Source organism: Pipra filicauda, unplaced genomic scaffold (genome assembly GCF_003945595.2).
Source record: "Pipra filicauda isolate LSUMZ 115617 unplaced genomic scaffold, ASM394559v2 scaffold190_size1978887_pilon, whole genome shotgun sequence".
NCBI lineage: Eukaryota > Metazoa > Chordata > Aves > Passeriformes > Pipridae > Pipra > Pipra filicauda.
The window spans coordinates 968,342-985,781 of NW_024104299.1; the positions used below are offsets into that span (position 1 = coordinate 968,342).

The following is a 17,440-nucleotide window of genomic DNA, read 5'->3' on the forward strand; positions in this document are numbered from 1 at the left end:
TTACAAAGCTAGAGCTAAATAAATCATGTACATGTATCAGGTGAAGCCTTCCAGTTAATCTTCAGCAACAAGGGCTTATTGAACGTCTACCTCCTCACCAGAAGGAAAAAAGAAAACACAAAAAAACACATCACAAAAGCCTTCAAACAAAAAACTCCAAACCAATCAAGCCCCAAAAAAATTCAAACTCAAAAGCACAGAGCTGTTTGTTAAACAGGCCCAACCATCCACACATATTGATACAAAACTTATCCACGCAAAACTGACACAAGCCTAACACCCCTGACAGCCCATCTAGTTAAACTAAAGGAAAAACAAAGACAAGATTCTCAGCAGAAGTATCACTAGGTGAGTGTTCTCTCACTGCAGGCTTGTCAGCAAAGCACACTGGTTTCACAAGGAATCTTCCCTTCTCAGAAGGGAAAAAGACTTGGGAATATAGAATTCTACCTCACTTTGTCAGAAAGTAAAAACAATCAAGAAAACATAAATAAGGGTTTAAAAGAATAACTGCTACAGAAAGATAGGTTTCATTTGCTGAAATATTGGGAAATGCCAATTAGCTCATTATCTTCTCCACCACATAAAGCAAACCCCACAATCTATACTGAAGTCTCACATGCCATGTGGCAACTGCACTTCATTTTGCAATGTGTCCTTAAGCACAGAACAAACATCTGCAAAGGCCAGGATTAAAAAAACCAGTAAAATGGTACTGTGTAGTATTCACTAGAGGAGGATGCAGTGGAAAACTATGCAGTACCAGAACAATTTGAGTAATAGTTCAAGAATTTTTAAAGCTAGTGACAATGTCCTGTCATAGTTTCCTGCACAACTAATAATTTTGAATTTATTCTGGTAAAAAATAAACTATATAAATTAAAAAGTATAATTGAAAGCATTCATGCATTTTAATCAGCAAAGAAAATGCCCACAAAATAGTTCTACAAAGCACTTCCCTCACCTGCTGTTTCCACTGTCATTTCATGAAAACCCCACAACTGAAGATTCAGTTGTCGTTCTTCTTAAGCAAGGGAGTCAGTCACCTACAATTTTACTCTGATGGGCTCTTTTTCCCCTCAAGATGGGATGGAAAACCCAAAATCCTCATTCTTTCACAATCAAGTGATTACATGAATATCTAAAAGCTTTATTCTTTGCTTCAAAATAGGTTTTACTATTATGGAGAGTTTGATATGCAAATGCTGACTCTTCTTAGTTACACCAAATTAAAATGTAAGCTCGTCCAAGTTCTGCAGGTTTTGTTCATGAATGAAAACATGAAGCTGGTCAAAGACTACAAAACCAGTTTGTGACAGAGAATGATCTGGTCATCGATATGTTAAATTTCATAGAGGACTAAATTAACTATCAACAGGTAATGTAAGCACTACATGATTAATCAATCAGAGAACATTGTAAGGGAAAGTGGTATGTGTAGCTGAGCAAAAACATTTAAAGAGCCAGAAAAGGCACTGGCTAATGTGCAGTCCTGCATTAAGCTGCAGCTCTTCAAGGCTGTTTCTGAATATTTTGTTCTGCTTATACAGACAAGTTTTTTAAATGTTCATTTCAAAACAAAGAAAAAAAAATCCAGAGAAGCTGAATGCACACTATTTCCTACTGAGTAGAAACATCTTTAAGTCTTGGCAGCGGGCAGCTCTGATCCTGACTACCCCTGATTACCCTTTTGGAACATGCTGAATTTTTAAAAAAGAAGCAAACATTTGTTGCCTTTATTTGAAGGGCTAGCAAAGTGAGAGTGCAAAGAAATTCAGTACTTTTTCCATCAGATTGTTTTACTTCTAGAGTTTACTATGGAATTACTCGATACCTCCACACTTACAAATAAGAAGTTAGCTATGATCAAGTAAAACTATTAATCAACAAGTCGTATAAAATTAAGCATATTACAAATGTGGATGTTTGAATTTCGCAGCCTTAAAACCAAGCCTGAAAACAGACAGCCAGTTGACTAACACCTCCTAAACCAACTAACCAAAAGGCACAGGAGATGCTTCTGAGGAGCATATTACAAATTTAACGTGTTTGCAATACATTTTTCCCCCCAGTCAGAATAGCTTGCCCTGGGTTCCCAGATCTACTTGTTTCTTAATTCTAACAACGTTTGGAAAACGAGAACCGACTAAGCGCGCAGAGCCTTCCCACGCTCCAGAGCGCCCCGGTCGCCCCCGCCGGGACGCCGGCCCAGCGTTACTTACAGTGCTGCTTGTGCACTATGAGCTTCATGAGCGCGGCGGGGAGGAGATGCCGGCAGGACCCTGGGCGCCGCAGGGCGAAGAGCGGCCGCCCGCGGGCCGTCCGCGTTTGTGCGGGGCCGCCGCTCCCCGCCCGCCGCCGCCCCATTGGCGCAGGGCGGGCCCGGCCCACGCCGGAGCGGGGCCGTGCCCGGGCGCCGCCGCCGCATTGGCCGCGCGGGGCCCTCGCTCCGCCCGCCCGACGGCCGCCGGGGGCGGAACGCCCGCGGAGCGGAGCGGAGCCGGGCTGCCGCCAGCCCCGGCCGGGCGGCGCTCCGCAGGGAAGGAGGGAGGGAAGGAGGGAGGGAGGGAGGCGGCGCAGGACCCGTCTGACACGGGGCCAGCGCCGAGCCCCGCCGGGCCGAGCTGCGGCAGCGCCGCGCCGAGGGGAGGGGTCCGGGCGGGCATCGCTCCGCAGAGCCCCGCGGTCATCACTTACGTGGCCTGTGCCGCCGGCCCGAGTCCACCCTCCGGCGCAGCCTGCATTTCTTGGCCGGGGAGCCGTGGCTGAGCGGCGGCAGCTCCGGGCGGAGCAGCAGCGGGTGCGGCGCCTCCCCGCAGCCGCCGTTGCTCAGCGGCGGGCCCGAGGGGTGGAAGCCGTTCTGCAGCAGCCCGCCGAGCAGCGAGCAGGAGGCGGCGGCGGGCGGCGGCGGCCCCGCCGGGGCGGCGGGCTGGCCGCGGAGCCGCTCGCCCATGGCAGCCGCCTGTCCCCTTTGTGTCCCGGCTCAGCCCCGGCTGGGCGCGGCGGAGGCTCCGCTCATGCCGGCGCCCGTGCCCGCAGCCCCGTGCGCTGGATGCGGCGCCCGCCCCCCCCGGCGCACGGCGCACGCGTCCTGCCCGCAGCGCTGCAGAGGGGCGGCCGCCGCCCTCGCCGGGGACGCGGCGACCCCCCCACCGGGCAGCGTGCGCGCTCCCGGTGCCGCGCCCCGCACCTGCGGGCTCCGCCAGCAGCCGCGGGAGCGCTCCGGGGCGGGAGCGCGGGCGGGCACGGCCGCTCCCCGAGCTGCCCCCGGTACAACTGCGGGGTGGGCCGGCCTCGCGACCCTGGTCGGTCCCCTGTGACCGGCTGCGGTGTCATTTTCGCCTCGGCGTGCCCTGACGCACACTCGTGACTCAGGTATCTGTGTCTCGGAGGCCTCCGTGCACTCCTCGAACGCCCCAGGCACACCTCGTACCCCACACAAAGTTATTCGTACATCGGCATCAACGTTCAAGTTTTTGTCTACATTATCACGTGCCACTCAACAGCTTAGAGAGACTAGTATGACCTTGAATGAGTTTGACCTCATGCTTTTTTTTTAGTATCTTGGCTTTCCCTGCACTGCACTGATAATCTTGTGACTGTGATTTATTCGCTGACCGCTGAGACATCCAAGTGTAAAGACACATTTTCTGAATGAAATGTACCAAATATCAAGTGGAGATAAAACTGGGTGACCTGTGCTGAGGTGTCAATGTGTATACTTGAAAAGAAACACTAATTGAATTTTTCTGTGCACGTGAAGGTCATTTCTTTATACAAACTGCCAATCACTACTTGCATGGTTGTCCTTAAAGTAAAAATAGGTCCCATAATGGCTCCTCCTTACACCTAGAATTAGTACAGGACATAAGCCCTCCACTGTAGAACACGTACCAAGAATGAAGAGCTGTTATAACTGCCTACAGAAGACATTGCTTCATGAGAGGTTACCCGACATTCTCTCCACTTCTTGTCTACGACCAGAACATTATGTTTAGGTAACTGGAGGCAAGCAATAGAAACGCATACGCACCAAGTTGGGAAAATGAAGAAAGAGTGTTCAAGAGCAAAGTAAAATTTTCTTCCTAAAACCCTGTATGATGTTCTGAAGATGATTTAAACACTTAGAATTTTCCTCATACCCTAATGCATAAGCACTTGCTGTAATTGCCAGCCCTAAAGCGATTGCACTGAAGAGGGTAGGAAGAAAGACTGGCTACATACATTTATTGCTAGAAGGAGCTGTAGTGCTTCCAAAACTGTGAAATTCTTTGAGATCTCCCTAACATAACTAATTATGCTTAAACTACAAAGCTGAAGGGTGTTGCCTGGAATGGCACAGACCTTCATGCCATTTGTTGGCAGTGCTAGGCAGCTGGCTGGGTACGCTTTGTGACCCTTGGTTATCAAGTCAGACCTCTCAGGGCATGAGGAATCCTCGCTGCCACTGTCCTCAGCTGGTAACAGTTGTCCCCTTCTCCGTCCCTGACACAGAAACTGACTGCACATTCAGCCAGCCAGATGCAGAACCTGGGACCATGCCTGCAAGCCTGTTTTTCCCTGCAATTGTTGGGAGCAGACACATGAGCAGTTACTGTATCTCAGCTGAAGAATGGCAACTTTACCTTACTCCAACAAAAGCATGCGCACCTTTAACTGCATACTTAAATGTCCTTCCATTAACTCTGCAATGGAATACTGTACCTGTTTCAAGTACTGTGCCCAGTTTTAGGCTTCTAAAAAACTTGTGGAATAATTAACAAAGGATTAAATAAAAACATCGAGTTCTAGTCTATGAAATGAAAGATTTGAAGGAGTATTCACTTCTGGAACAGGTAGCAGCAAAGGAAATACATCACAGTTGCTGAGAAACAAGAAAATTCCTAAGTTGTAAGTGCATTTAAGGAAATTCACTTTACACTGGAGGCAGACATTTCCTAGCACAAAGTTAGACAAGCATTAGACTGAACTGGAAGACTCAACTGTCCACTGCTGACAAGTATTTAGAAAAAGTTAAATATCTGTGAGGAACAGTCTAGGTAGAGTTGATCCAGACTTGCAGCAAGGAGAGGACATCTTTTTGAGGTTCTTTCTAATCTTTTATTTCTAATTAAATATTTCCCTAATACTTTGCTGTAAATATTGCAGAATTATGCCCAAGATAGAAGTGGACTGGACTGTGCTGCATGGAAGAAGTAGGTCAGGAAATACTGTTAGAATATGATCCAAATCACTGGCAAGTTCAGGGGGAGTATAGACCAATGGCATATAACAACAAGAAATGTCAACTCAGATAATGCTGGAGAAAATATTAAAACAGTGAAATGGTAAAGACTGTCCAAATCAAGTGACAGGCTTTATGTACAGGGATGGATTAATTTCTGAGAGTGCAAGTTTCCCTGATCACGTAAGCTCTCCAGCAGGAATGGATATAAACACTTCCCAAAACTTTCATTGTGGAAAGACTGTTTCAAACCGAGATGCTGCTTTAACAAAACAATTTCTCTCTTGTACTTATGAATATCACATGAATGGATTTCTGCATCGTAAAATACCATCTTTTTCACATTATTTTTGTTTACACTTGTTTAATTTTGGAACAAGCTCTTAGAAAGGTTTTACATACACTCTTCAGTTTTGATTTCACAAATCTGCTGCGTTGTAAATCAAAACAAAGAAAATAAGATTAGAGTATGTTTAATGTATTATCTCTAAGGATTTAAAACGAAAGAATCTCATGTCCTCAGGTGTATATAGCATTTCTTATTTTGAGCACAGGCAAATTCCAGTGTAATCCATTTGGTATTCAGGAGGAAAAGACATGAGTCTTTTGAATTAATAAAGCTGAAACTTGGAGCAAATGAACTGTTCAGCCTAATTGCACCAGCTGTGAGCCACAGGTAGGATCACAGCACCCAATTTTATGAACTCACTGCCTGATGTAGTGATGTAGACAGCCTGTGCTCTTCCAATATTCTGCACAGAGCTAGGCTGGTGATGTGAAGGCTTTAACATTATACTTAGTATTTGAAAATCTGAAACATGATAGAAAACATAATCCAGAAGAAATATGACAGAAGTGATAATGTCACATCCTCAAAACAGAACAAAAAGAAGCAATAAGCTGTCCTGAGCAGTTGGTTCAACTGTCAGAGTCTGCTGGGTTTTCACTGATATTATTTGAGACAACACATCACAGCACAACTGGCTGCAAGCAGGTACTGTTTTTAAGAGGTACCACACTCCCTTCTCTTCATACCACATATACACATTCAGTAAGTTACTGCCTACTCTACATCCCTTTATATTACCTTCTATATACTTTATACATATTTCGATTGCTGCAAATCAAGAAGTAGGTGGAACATCTCTGTCCATGAAGTTATAACATGTATTACAAATTCGGTTTCTAACGGTGCAGCCAAAGTAAATTTTTTCTCTTTCTTTTACTCTAACTTTCTAAACAAACCCTATTTGACAGTTTTCAGTCTAATTTGCAAGACAACAATCCAGATAGAATCTAGGTACAATACTAACAAACAAAATTAAGGATGATTCCAGTTTTTTTAAAATTAATGTTTACTCAGTATTTCTGTCTTTCTGAACTGGAGTAGGTGGAAACTACTTGTTTATTTTAAAATATTTTCTCATATACTTCACTGTAAACTAGCAATCTGGTGGCAAAAGGACTACAAACACATTGTATGCAGAAGAATCCAGGACACAAATGGACTCAGAACAGTGAACAAGTCTGCTGTACTGACTCACTGCATATAACACATTTGCACAACAAACACTCTGTGGATTTTTCCATACTTGCCTGCATTTCAGACATTCAGCTTTCTATCACCTCTTTTTATTTGTTTATAAACCCAGAGGGCAAGGCTGCAATTCTCTAACTCTCAGAGTCAGTTTCAACTAACTACTGACTACCTTCAGTTAAGATACTTGGCCCCAGAATCCAAAGTGCTGCAGTCTAGCTTTTACAGCTTCAAAACCATTGAACAAAAAAAATCAAACAAAAGAAAAACCCACAAAAAAACCCCAAAACCCAAAAAACCAACCAAAATATCCCACCCTTTCAGATATGTTATCATCAGGCAACCTGGCCTGAAATTTTTTAGGAACCTATGAAGATTAGCTACTCCTCCCTCATTCCGTGGTGCTTCCATAGTCTTGGTCTAAGGCTAAGCTAAAATATCATCAAACAAGTGCAGTTCACATGTAAATCCATTACACAAGAACAACAACAAAAAAAATCTTACAGAGCACTAGTGGTGTTACTGTAATTCAAAGGCAGCTGGCTATAAAGCTTTGGGGATATTTTGGAGAGCAGTGGTAATGAGATGCATGTACACATCTTCTTAAACCACACAAATTGTCTTATGCAATGCAAGGAGTGCAATGAAACAAACTTGTGGTAGAGCTGCCTGCAGATTTACGTTCAAGGGGCTACTGGCACTCTGCCACTCCTCTTTATATTCTACTCATATTACTTCCATGTTTATCCTGTTTCTGCAGTGCAGGACAGTCACACTAGTTTTTATTCAATTTTTCGTCTTTGAAAATAAAGCAAATACAGTACAGCATAATACTATTAAGAACATTCCTTGCAAAAAATCAGATACTGTTGATTTGTTTTAGGTGTATTCACATACCACACATATCAAATGGAAAGCACCAACTCCAGGAGTCTGTTAGTTCTTCCTTCTTTTTAGAACTGGGAAAAAACACCCAAACTGTTTTGGTGTATGCAGTACCTTTGGTAGACACGTGTTTTTTTTAAAGTTCTTTTTCTCATAAATTGCAGGACTAGAAGACCAACAGTCAAACATAACTATATAATGAGAAATGATAGAGTGTAAATCAAATGGGACAAAACATCTCTAACTGTGTAAAATTCTTATCTGGAAAATGCAATGACAAAAGGGACCCAAAGGCCTCTAGTATTATTGGTGTGATCACAGGAAAGCCAAGGAAACCTTACTATGACAACAGCTAGCTAACATGAAAATTCTGCTTTCCTCAGATAGTAAGGCATCTGAGAGGGGAAACTGATTGCAGATGACAGAGGAAATAAAGGGCATAAATTGAGTCATATGCCTAAATCTTTGTCAGATTGAGGACAAGAAAGATTATACTAAGACCATCAGTTCCTTCCCTTCCCACCCACCTACCACGGCAGGCTCCTTTTATTTATGCCTTCTGTGACAGTTAAAGATCTGTTGATGTTATGAAGAAAAGCCCTGCAGAGTTGAAGCTCATCTCCCCCTCACTTTCACCAAGGAGAAAGGCACTTTCACAGAAACATGGAGAAAGGCACTCTGTCTAAGCAAGAACTTTGCTTTGGCAGTCTGAACAGCCCTTAATGAGCAATGTTCTTTCCCTTTGTTGATGAAAATACAGCATAGATAGATCTCCTGGCCCAAGCACCAAGTTTGGTATCCAGGCAAGCCAGTTTGAATGCTACCTGGAACCCGGAATGGACTAGGACACAGAATCATAGAATGGTTTGGGTTGGTTAAAGACCATCTAGTTCCACCCCTGCCATGTATAAGGATGCCACTATCAGATTAGGGTGCTCAGGGCCCCAGCCAATCTGGCCTTGAACGGTCCCAGGAATAGGGCATCTGCAACTTCTCTGGGCAACCTGCTCCAGTGCCTCACCATCCTCAGAGCAGAGAATTTCTTCCTAACAATATCTAATCTGAATTTCTCCTCTCTTAGTTTAAAACTGTTCCCCTTGCCCATGTAAGAGAAATGACTTACACATCTAACAGCAATAGCCAACACTAAGGAATAATAGTCAGAAGAGTACATAGGTGTAGTCTGGTCTTACCATCCTGCCCATCCCTGTGGCCAGACTTTGCAGCAGTCCAAGTGGTTTCTACAGTTATCCTCTGGCAGTTCTGAGATGAGGTTAGAGATTGTGGTTGCCGTCTTTCATCCCAACTGAAAAAAAGCATGCAGCAGTCACAAAGCAGTGATAACCTTTTCCCTCTAAAGCCTTTTCTGCCAATATCTCTATGGTCAACTACACAATTACCTTAATTTACACTTACTCTCCACAACTTTAACTGATCCCTGGCAGAGCTGTTGGTGCTCTTCTTTTATAGGAAACAAAAAACTTAAGTGCCTTAATTTAGACATTTCAAATAAAACTCCCCAAATTAGTAACATTTATAATCTAGTCCTTGATTATTTCTTAGGAGTATCAGCCTGTGAAGATAAAGTAGGTGTTGGAGGTGAATAATCTTTTTTTTTCCCACGCCATAGTTTCTATTCTGCAAAGAGCTTTAAAAAGCACAAACAAACTGGTAATGGATTCAAACTATTAGGTATGTAAAAAAGCTAAAAAACTAATTTCAAATACACTCTCCTTTGTCTCTATCAAATCTATCTTGTACCTTAGTATTTGGCTCAGTGTACTGCTGCTTATCTTTAACTATCAAACCTAAATATACAAAATGTAATTGGAAAACATGCAAGTTCACAACCCACTGATTGAGAAATACTGTTCATCATTATAAAAAAAACTATTGCAACAAGTGGCAGAGCATTTGTTAGAGAAAACAACGGCCTTTGCTCCTGACTGCTCCCCCACAGACAATTATCCTCATGTATCTATACATACTGGTTTTGCTTGCCTGAATGTCTTCACTTTCTTTTCAATTCAGCATTTTTACGTGGTCCTTCACAATGCAATCAGGAGGGAAACGACAGTTTTAAAACAAGCACTTTGAAAGACAGAATGGCTAACAAGTATGAAAGACTCACTACTCTTCCTTATTCAGCACTGCCACATCTGAAGAGGAGGAGAAACTGGTTCTACCATCAATAGTCAGCTGCACAGAGATTTTTTACTTGCACTGGTCTGTACTCCCAGAGCTTAAATGCTGACATGAAATTCCATGGATATTAATGACAATGAAACAGGTAACAACAGAGAACTTCACTTCTTATGCCTGTGTGTGAAAGAGGAAAAAAAGGCATCTCTTGGAACTAGCTAGACACACTGCAGACAGAACTGGCTTACTCCTCTAACTCTGGAGGAAACACACAGTGTCCACTAGAGTGTAGAAAGGACACAGAGGTTTTATTTTTTTTCTTCTAAAATAGTCCAGAGATGGGAATCAGAGTAAAACAGAAACATGCCACACCTTTAGGATTTCTCCACTAGCAGGGAAGTGTATGTCTGAATGAGGATTCAAGCACATGGTTAAGTCCAAACACCACAACTCATCTGGAGTTAAAACCTTAGTACAATATGACTGTGCTTTCAGACAGATAAACCTTTCTGTTTAGGTTGAAAAAAACATTTAATGTGTCCTTGTGAGATGAAGCTGAAACCACAGATAATAATACTCAAATGCTAATATTTTTAAAAATACCTTTTTTATGCATGCTTGCAAAGAATGAAAGTCTTGTGTAGGAAGGGACTATGCTATAAATGACAACTTTGGCCCTAAAGGCTCCAACTACCTAGCAACAAAGGAGGGAAGCAACCTTATGCTAACGTTGGGTAGGTTTGCCATATTAATGTCTTCTGAATATTTCTGGAATTAGTGACCTTTCAAAGCAATTATCGCAGTGAAGAGTCCGTTCCATGCAATCCATTTTGTTTTGTTCAAGAGGCCAATTTAGAGCTTTCAGGTTTTCACAAGATCAATACAAACTATGTACACACAAAAAAGAAAAAACAGAACTATAATCATAGACTTCTGTCTTTTCATTACATACATGGTGAAAAAAACCCTGCAATAGAAAATAACTTTCAGGGTCTCTCCTGAATAGGAGGCAACTTGTATTCCACTGCGGGAACCTTAGCGTCACCAAAATATTTGTTTTCTTGTAATAAAACATAACTAATACAAACACACACTTGGTCTAATGGGAATTTAAGTCTCAAAGATACAATATGGGTCTTCAAAACGAGTTCCTTTAAACAACTATTAACCTCAAAGTCTCTAAGAAACATATATGCCAAGTGCCATGGAGCACTAAGATTTTGTATTATCTTGTAACATATGGCAGAATACCCTGAGATATACTTTGGCACTCACATAGAAAGTCTTAATTATACACATTTATTGTTCTTTTCAACCCAAAATGGTAAATCAGACTCTTTGACCTCATGAACACTGCTAACCAAATTTGTTGTATTTAACCTTAATTTTCTCATGGAAGTCAGATAAAGAAGCTACAGTTTCTTTTGGTGCCAGCGCTGTCGCACATAGAATGTGAAAACATAGCACTGTGTATCTCCTGTAAAACAGGAGATAAAGATACTTGTTTTTGTTTAGAAAACCCTTGTATATCCACTGAAAACAGAACTGATACAGCTAAGACATCTATCCCTCATATTTTTTTGCCTGACTGCTCTAAATATAGTATCCATTAACTGATTTGATTTCTCTCCATTTATAAAATTTACTTAATATACCAAAGGTGATATTCCTCTTAAAAGGAAAGAGGAAAACAAAACAACAAACACCCAAACAAACAAAAACCCAAGACATAAACAAAAATCCCAAATAAAAACAAACAAACGAATGAAACAAAACAACAAAAAAAGAGAAAATATAAGCAGACCAAGCACATAAATCAGAAAGGTACAGCTACCCTGTCAGATAAAGGTATGGAAGGTATGAGAAAAATACTGATGCAGGGGTTATGAGGCATCAGTGGTCATGGATTGCAAATAACAGAATACCCACAAATGATATTACATTAGTCTCCATTCACAGGCACAACTGTAATCTGATGTAAGCTGAAATTGATATGTGTGACCTAAAATCCTAAACCAAAAAAAGATGTCTGATTCATTACCTCCTTATTATTGACAGTTTTCAGACCTTAGATCCTCACAGAACAATCTAAAGAACACATACATAAACAAAGTAATTTTTAGAGATTAATTCCTATATTTTGAGGCAAATGCAAAGAGCACTGGTGATTGACACATCATGCCTACTTTCATAGGAATAGCAAAAATAAACAATCAGTGAAACATTAACCAAAAAAAACCCTCAAAAAAATCAAACATAAAAAGCATATCTTTCCTGCAGAGAGAAATCAGTCTGGAACCTTAATTTCAGTGAACTAAAAGTCTGTGATTAAAACAAAAATCCCACAGTTCTCCATCCCTAATCACCAACCAAGGTTAGGTTTGATTATAAGCAGATTGACTTCAGTCACAGCACAAAGTGATAAAAGGCAAAAGGAAGTAGACGTAACATAGCTCTGAATTTAAATACTTTGCAACTACACAGTGCTCTGTACCCACAGATCTTCAGACCCTTCACAAAATGCGAATAACTGTACCTCTCACCTCTCATTTAAAGAAACAAAAACAATGATAAAACAAAAAGTAGTGAGAACTGAGAAGAACCTGCAGACAGGTCTCACCTTCAAACTGAAATCTACATTTGGATCAGTTTGACCCAAAGCAGAAATTGAAATACTTATGCCCCTCAACTGGAAAATTTAGCAGCAGAATTCCAGGGTCGTTCTCAGATTTTTAACTTGTTTGCCTAGGCAGGGTCAGTGCTGAAATGGAAACCTGAAATTCTGATGATTTTCAAACATAAGTCTATCTTAATTTTCTTACAGAAATTGCCACTTTTCTCACTCACAGATTTAAGAAACAGTTTCAGTTCCCCAGAAGCTGTATTCTCAGCAAAACTGGCTATTAATCTAGCAGTGCTTTAGGCTGGCTGATTAGCAGCTGAACTTACATTTCATCAGACAGAGAACAAGCTGTCTTCCATTTCAAATGGCAGGGCCCTGGAAAGACTCCTCCTTCATGCTGCTTATTGAAAACAGGATCCATTTAAATTTAAAAACAAACCAACAAACAAAACCCCTTGCTTGCAGTTTCAGCAAATTAATTCATCAGTATTATCTTCCTTTATTGAAGTTCCTTGAGCCTATTAGAAACACATATTTTCACTTTACTGACGTTTTGCTGTTCTGCTTGTAAAATTCATTGAACAGCTGCCTATTTATCTTTGCATGTACATCCACACAAGTTGTGTCATCTGGCCGTTACCAGTATGATCAAAGTTCTAAGCACACAGGTAACTGACCTCAAAGTATGGTGTTTGAAGTCCTTGTTTGACATGATTTGTGTTACTCCCTACGTCAATAGTTATTTTATCTGTTGTTTGTTATATTTACAACTGAACAAAATAACGAGAATAGAAACTACTACTCAACCCAGCTTTCTTAAGACATTCTCCTGTTTCAGTACAGGAATAATTTCAGCTATACTAGCCTACTTTTTAAGAATAAGGCTGTACAGTATCTGCAGTGAATATGATTAATTTCTAGTGTTACTATAAATTTAAGATCTCAATTTAAAAATCATAGTTGAGAAACATGAACATCTCACTAAAATATGCCAGGCTTTCTTCTTCATTGCTTCAGCTGAAAATCATTCAGAACTATTACAATAAGATTGTGTTTCATATTTTCATTGCATGATGAACACCCAACAGGGAGGCAACCTGTGACTTCTTTAGGGAAGAGTCTATGTATAGCCAAATGAAACCGGGTTCGCAGTAACCAGGGACACTGAACTTCGATATGAGTTAATGATACAGAGGAAGAAGAGGAACAAAGGCAACTGAGGGGGGTGAAAGGGGAAGATGAGTAACAGACTTACCTAATAAGAGGCCAGAAATCCCAAGTTTATAGGCTGGGTTCTCTTCCCTTTATAGGCAGGCATTGGCATTAGTTGTGGTTTCATCAGATCAGACCTGCACTGTGATAGTATCTTACAAACTGCAGCCAAGGCAGAGTGTGGAGGGCAGGGAAAGACAAAGAAACAAAACAGAAAGAGTGGATTAGAGGCAACAACATGGTATCATATCCATCCCAAGCAAATATGGCATGAATCTTCCCACCATACCCATATCAATGTTCTCAACAGTATTCAAACAATTTATTAAGAATTCTGAGGTGAAAAGTTTATTCAGAAGAATGTTCATGTGATGAGGCTTTAATAAATCACCGTTCCTGGATGGAAAGAAATACATACCACATTAGATTTTCCTCCTCGAAGTACACTGCTTAAACTCGTGGTAGCCATGTCTGCTTTAGACACCCAGAACCTAGCTATATACCATCCACCTAAAACTGAAATCAAAACATCAGATTAAAGAAATCTGCATGTGTAATACATCCTTGAGCAGCACTGTGGTATAATTTGCAGGGTATAGGTACATTTGTTATACCCAAAATCAAGCCTCATGTCTAGTTGTAACAGCAACAGCCAGTAGCATCTATTTCTGAGTCACTTGTCTTGGATAATTAGTTTGCCAAGAGCATCAGTCACCGAGTCAGAAATTAGTTAGAGAATGACTCATTTCTAACTTTATACTAATATTATACTTAAAAATAAAAAGGACTCCTCTCTTACCCCAAAATTGTTACACGTTTTGGTTCTTTTCCCAATCCCAAAATGTGCTTTATATAGAAAATCTGGATTAAATGCTGGAATAATTATCTTCTCTTTATAATGCCATTCACTCAGAAAAATCCTACAGTGCTTTATAAATGTGTGTGTATTTTTCAGTGCACCCACATATATGATGAAGTGTGGCAGTATGACCGTACTTGGCAACATTATACAAAAGCACCTGACTGAATCTGCAGTCAGATCCTATAATTTGTTGAAACAAGAAGGGAAAATTCAGATGCACAAAACTGAATTAGTAACAATGAAATTTTGCTGTTTACACCTTTTTGCAAAATGGGGTTTATTCTGACTACAAAGGGTCAGATCAGCCAGTACCTGATAACACTCTTCATTTCAGTGGAAATCTTCCAGTTTCTTCACATTTCAGCTGTGACCAAAGTTTCAGTAAGGAAGGCTGACCTGTTTCATAACTCTGCTTATTCTTGGCTCCAGCATGTTGTGACAACACGAGGCAGGGCAGCATCAAATTGAGAACAAGATGTTAAACTGCATTTGGAAATACTCTCTAACTCTGCAAGTCTGGTTATGCCCAAAGACTGCAATCCAGGCAGCCACCTGCATATTTGAGTCCTTGCTGAAGAATTGCCAAAGATGTAACTTACAATTTAGCCAATCTAAGACTGCCTAACACAAGAGAAGCAGCCCTGCCCTTCTGTCCCACCAGCACTTCTGCCTGCTCTTCTGCTGTTCCACTATCTGTTTGGCCACATAGATCTACTTGCTGATTTGGCTGAAAATAATGGCATAAGAACATGTTAAAAAAATTAGCTGCTCATTAGTTCACCCTCTGAGAAGCAACTGAGACTTCATAAGTTTTCATCATCGTTCATCTGCTGGTTCCCTCTGAGTGAAGAAGACTTTTTCTCTTCAAGGACTGCAAAGAGCACTGTTGTCCAATTGCAAGGCACAAATACAGTCTCTTTTTTTCAGAAGTATGATTTTGTTCTATGCAGGGCAGATGTCTAGCTCATATCAAGCTCTCTGCCTTCTGTTTTTCCTACAGGATGGACAATGCTCAGCCTGTAATATAGTAAAATATAAGCTTTAAAAAAAAAAAAAGACGAGCTCACAGCAAAACAGGAATGCCCTGGGCCATTTGCTATTGTCAAAGAACCATTATTTTCAAGTCCTTTAAAGATAAATCACTGGTTAAGATTTTTTTTTTCTAAATGTTCATTCCTTGCCCTTTTATCGTACTGTAGGATAACCATGTTACCCAAAACTAGACATTAATTTTGATATCTAAACTAAGAGACTAGTGAAGAAAGCAAGGTTCCTCCAGAGAGTAATCTGGATTACACTTTTATTGCTTAGCTGTGCCAAGAGTTAAACAAGAGTTTAACTTAGGCCTGAATCCATTCTGAGCATTTCTCACCACTGGCTGTACAGGAAGCTCAAGTTAAAACATCTGAAGGTCAGTGGCGTGACAATACCGCTCCAATCACATCTTCACGTGAGTTAAAGCAGAAGCCCCGAGTGCCCAAAGCCATGATGGCATTCCAAAGAAGGGTACATTATGTCAGAGAACAGCACTGATTTCTGAGGTCAAGACAGCTGGCTGACACTTGGCAAGAATAACAGAAGCTCTGTCTTGGGTGTCAGAGACAGAAAGATGAGAAATACTACACTGAAGTACTGTAATGGCTACACTGTAACATAGTCTGCTCCTTGGATTTAGCCCATGTTATTTGAGCAGTAAGTTTCTTGCTCTTGATCCACATCTTTTTGAGGATATATATATTTTATTTTTGAGACACAGAAGTGTCCAGTCTTTTGGCTTCTACACAGAACTTATATATGGATGTACACACACATCCCCTCCTTTAGTGGAAATCCTTCAGTTTCTTCAGCTATCAGCTATATATCTGATATATATTTAGATATATCTTGGTATCTTGGCCAGTTTCCCTATTTCAGAATTGCATTACTCTAGATATGTATTGACTTCATGTTCCAATTTACTTATCTTGTTAAGTTTTTAGTAAGATGACAGAGCAACCGTTGAGAATGTAACTTCTAAAAATATACTTGGTAAAATCTTCTGGGGCTGTTCTGAGGGCTCTGAGACCATTAGGTAGCTATTTAGAACCTGTATTTTACATAACACTACAAAAAAAAAAAGAAACAATATTCTTAAAAAGTAATCCTAAGGATTAAAGCTCAAAATTCTTACACCATGAAGAATTTTAATAAGCAGCTTGGAACTGAAATAAAACTTCTGAAACCTCAATTGAAATAAAACTCAAACATATGCTTCATTTTAGGGAAACTCAACCCTGAAATTTTACCTTTAAATTATGGTTACTCATGCTGGTATTTGTACAGCTCTGTGGATGATTGAGAAAGAATCAACAACACATGTAGAGAAATAAAGTTTTACTAATAAGATTTGGAATGCACCTCCAGCCCTTAACCTGGAGCTAACACACTGTGTTGCGTATAGCAAAGAATGGCAACAGGCCTACTCTCAGACATTATGCAAACATTTGCAGAACTTAGGCACAGCTTTAGAAATAAAAAAAGAAAGAAGAAAAAAGAGGAGGTATTTCAGGGAACCATGAAAAATTTGGATGCACAGTTCAAATACCCTTCATGAGATATAAAAACATTTCCTGAAGTAGCCAGTGTTTCTGGACGGCATTTTCTCTATCAACAATACTATCCATTTTGATGACCCAAGGATATAAAAACGTGAAATCCATAGGAAAACTATAATGCAAGATCCAGACTACGTGAAAACTGTCCAAAACTCATGCTGACTTCTGTAAGTATAGGATTCAATTTAGTATTCCACTTGTAGAGCCATTTCTAACAGTATGTCCTGAGACATCAGTATCATGTCGACTAGGAGAGAAGAATTTTACACAACTATTCAATACCAACCATCAGTCTTCCTGTTTATGGATTCTCGGTCAAGATTTCTAATTATGTGATTACCAGTAACTCAAAAATGTCTCA

The 17,440-nt window shown here is 40.7% G+C and overlaps 1 protein-coding gene across 12 annotated transcripts in view; it reads right to left on the bottom strand.

Annotated features, from left to right (window-relative positions):
- PANK1 (pantothenate kinase 1) overlaps positions 1–17,440 on the bottom strand; it is a 45,468-nt gene that overhangs the window by 22,256 nt on the left and 5,772 nt on the right. Inside the window, exons 4-8 of one of the 12 annotated variants that reach the window (XM_039380263.1) lie at positions 15,267–15,502; positions 14,042–14,139; positions 13,667–13,785; positions 12,738–12,808; positions 8,840–9,965 (exon numbers count right to left, since the gene is read on the bottom strand). In XM_039380263.1, coding sequence (XP_039236197.1) covers positions 8,840–8,966 — 127 coding nt within the window. In that variant the 5' untranslated portion in view covers positions 8,967–9,965; positions 12,738–12,808; positions 13,667–13,785; positions 14,042–14,139; positions 15,267–15,502. Of the gene's footprint in view, positions 1–2,222; positions 2,303–2,697; positions 3,094–8,839; positions 9,966–12,737; positions 12,833–13,666; positions 13,786–14,041; positions 16,589–17,440 lie in introns of those variants that run through there. The other 11 variants (XM_039380262.1, XM_039380266.1, XM_039380264.1 and 8 more) reach the window with 11 other exon arrangements.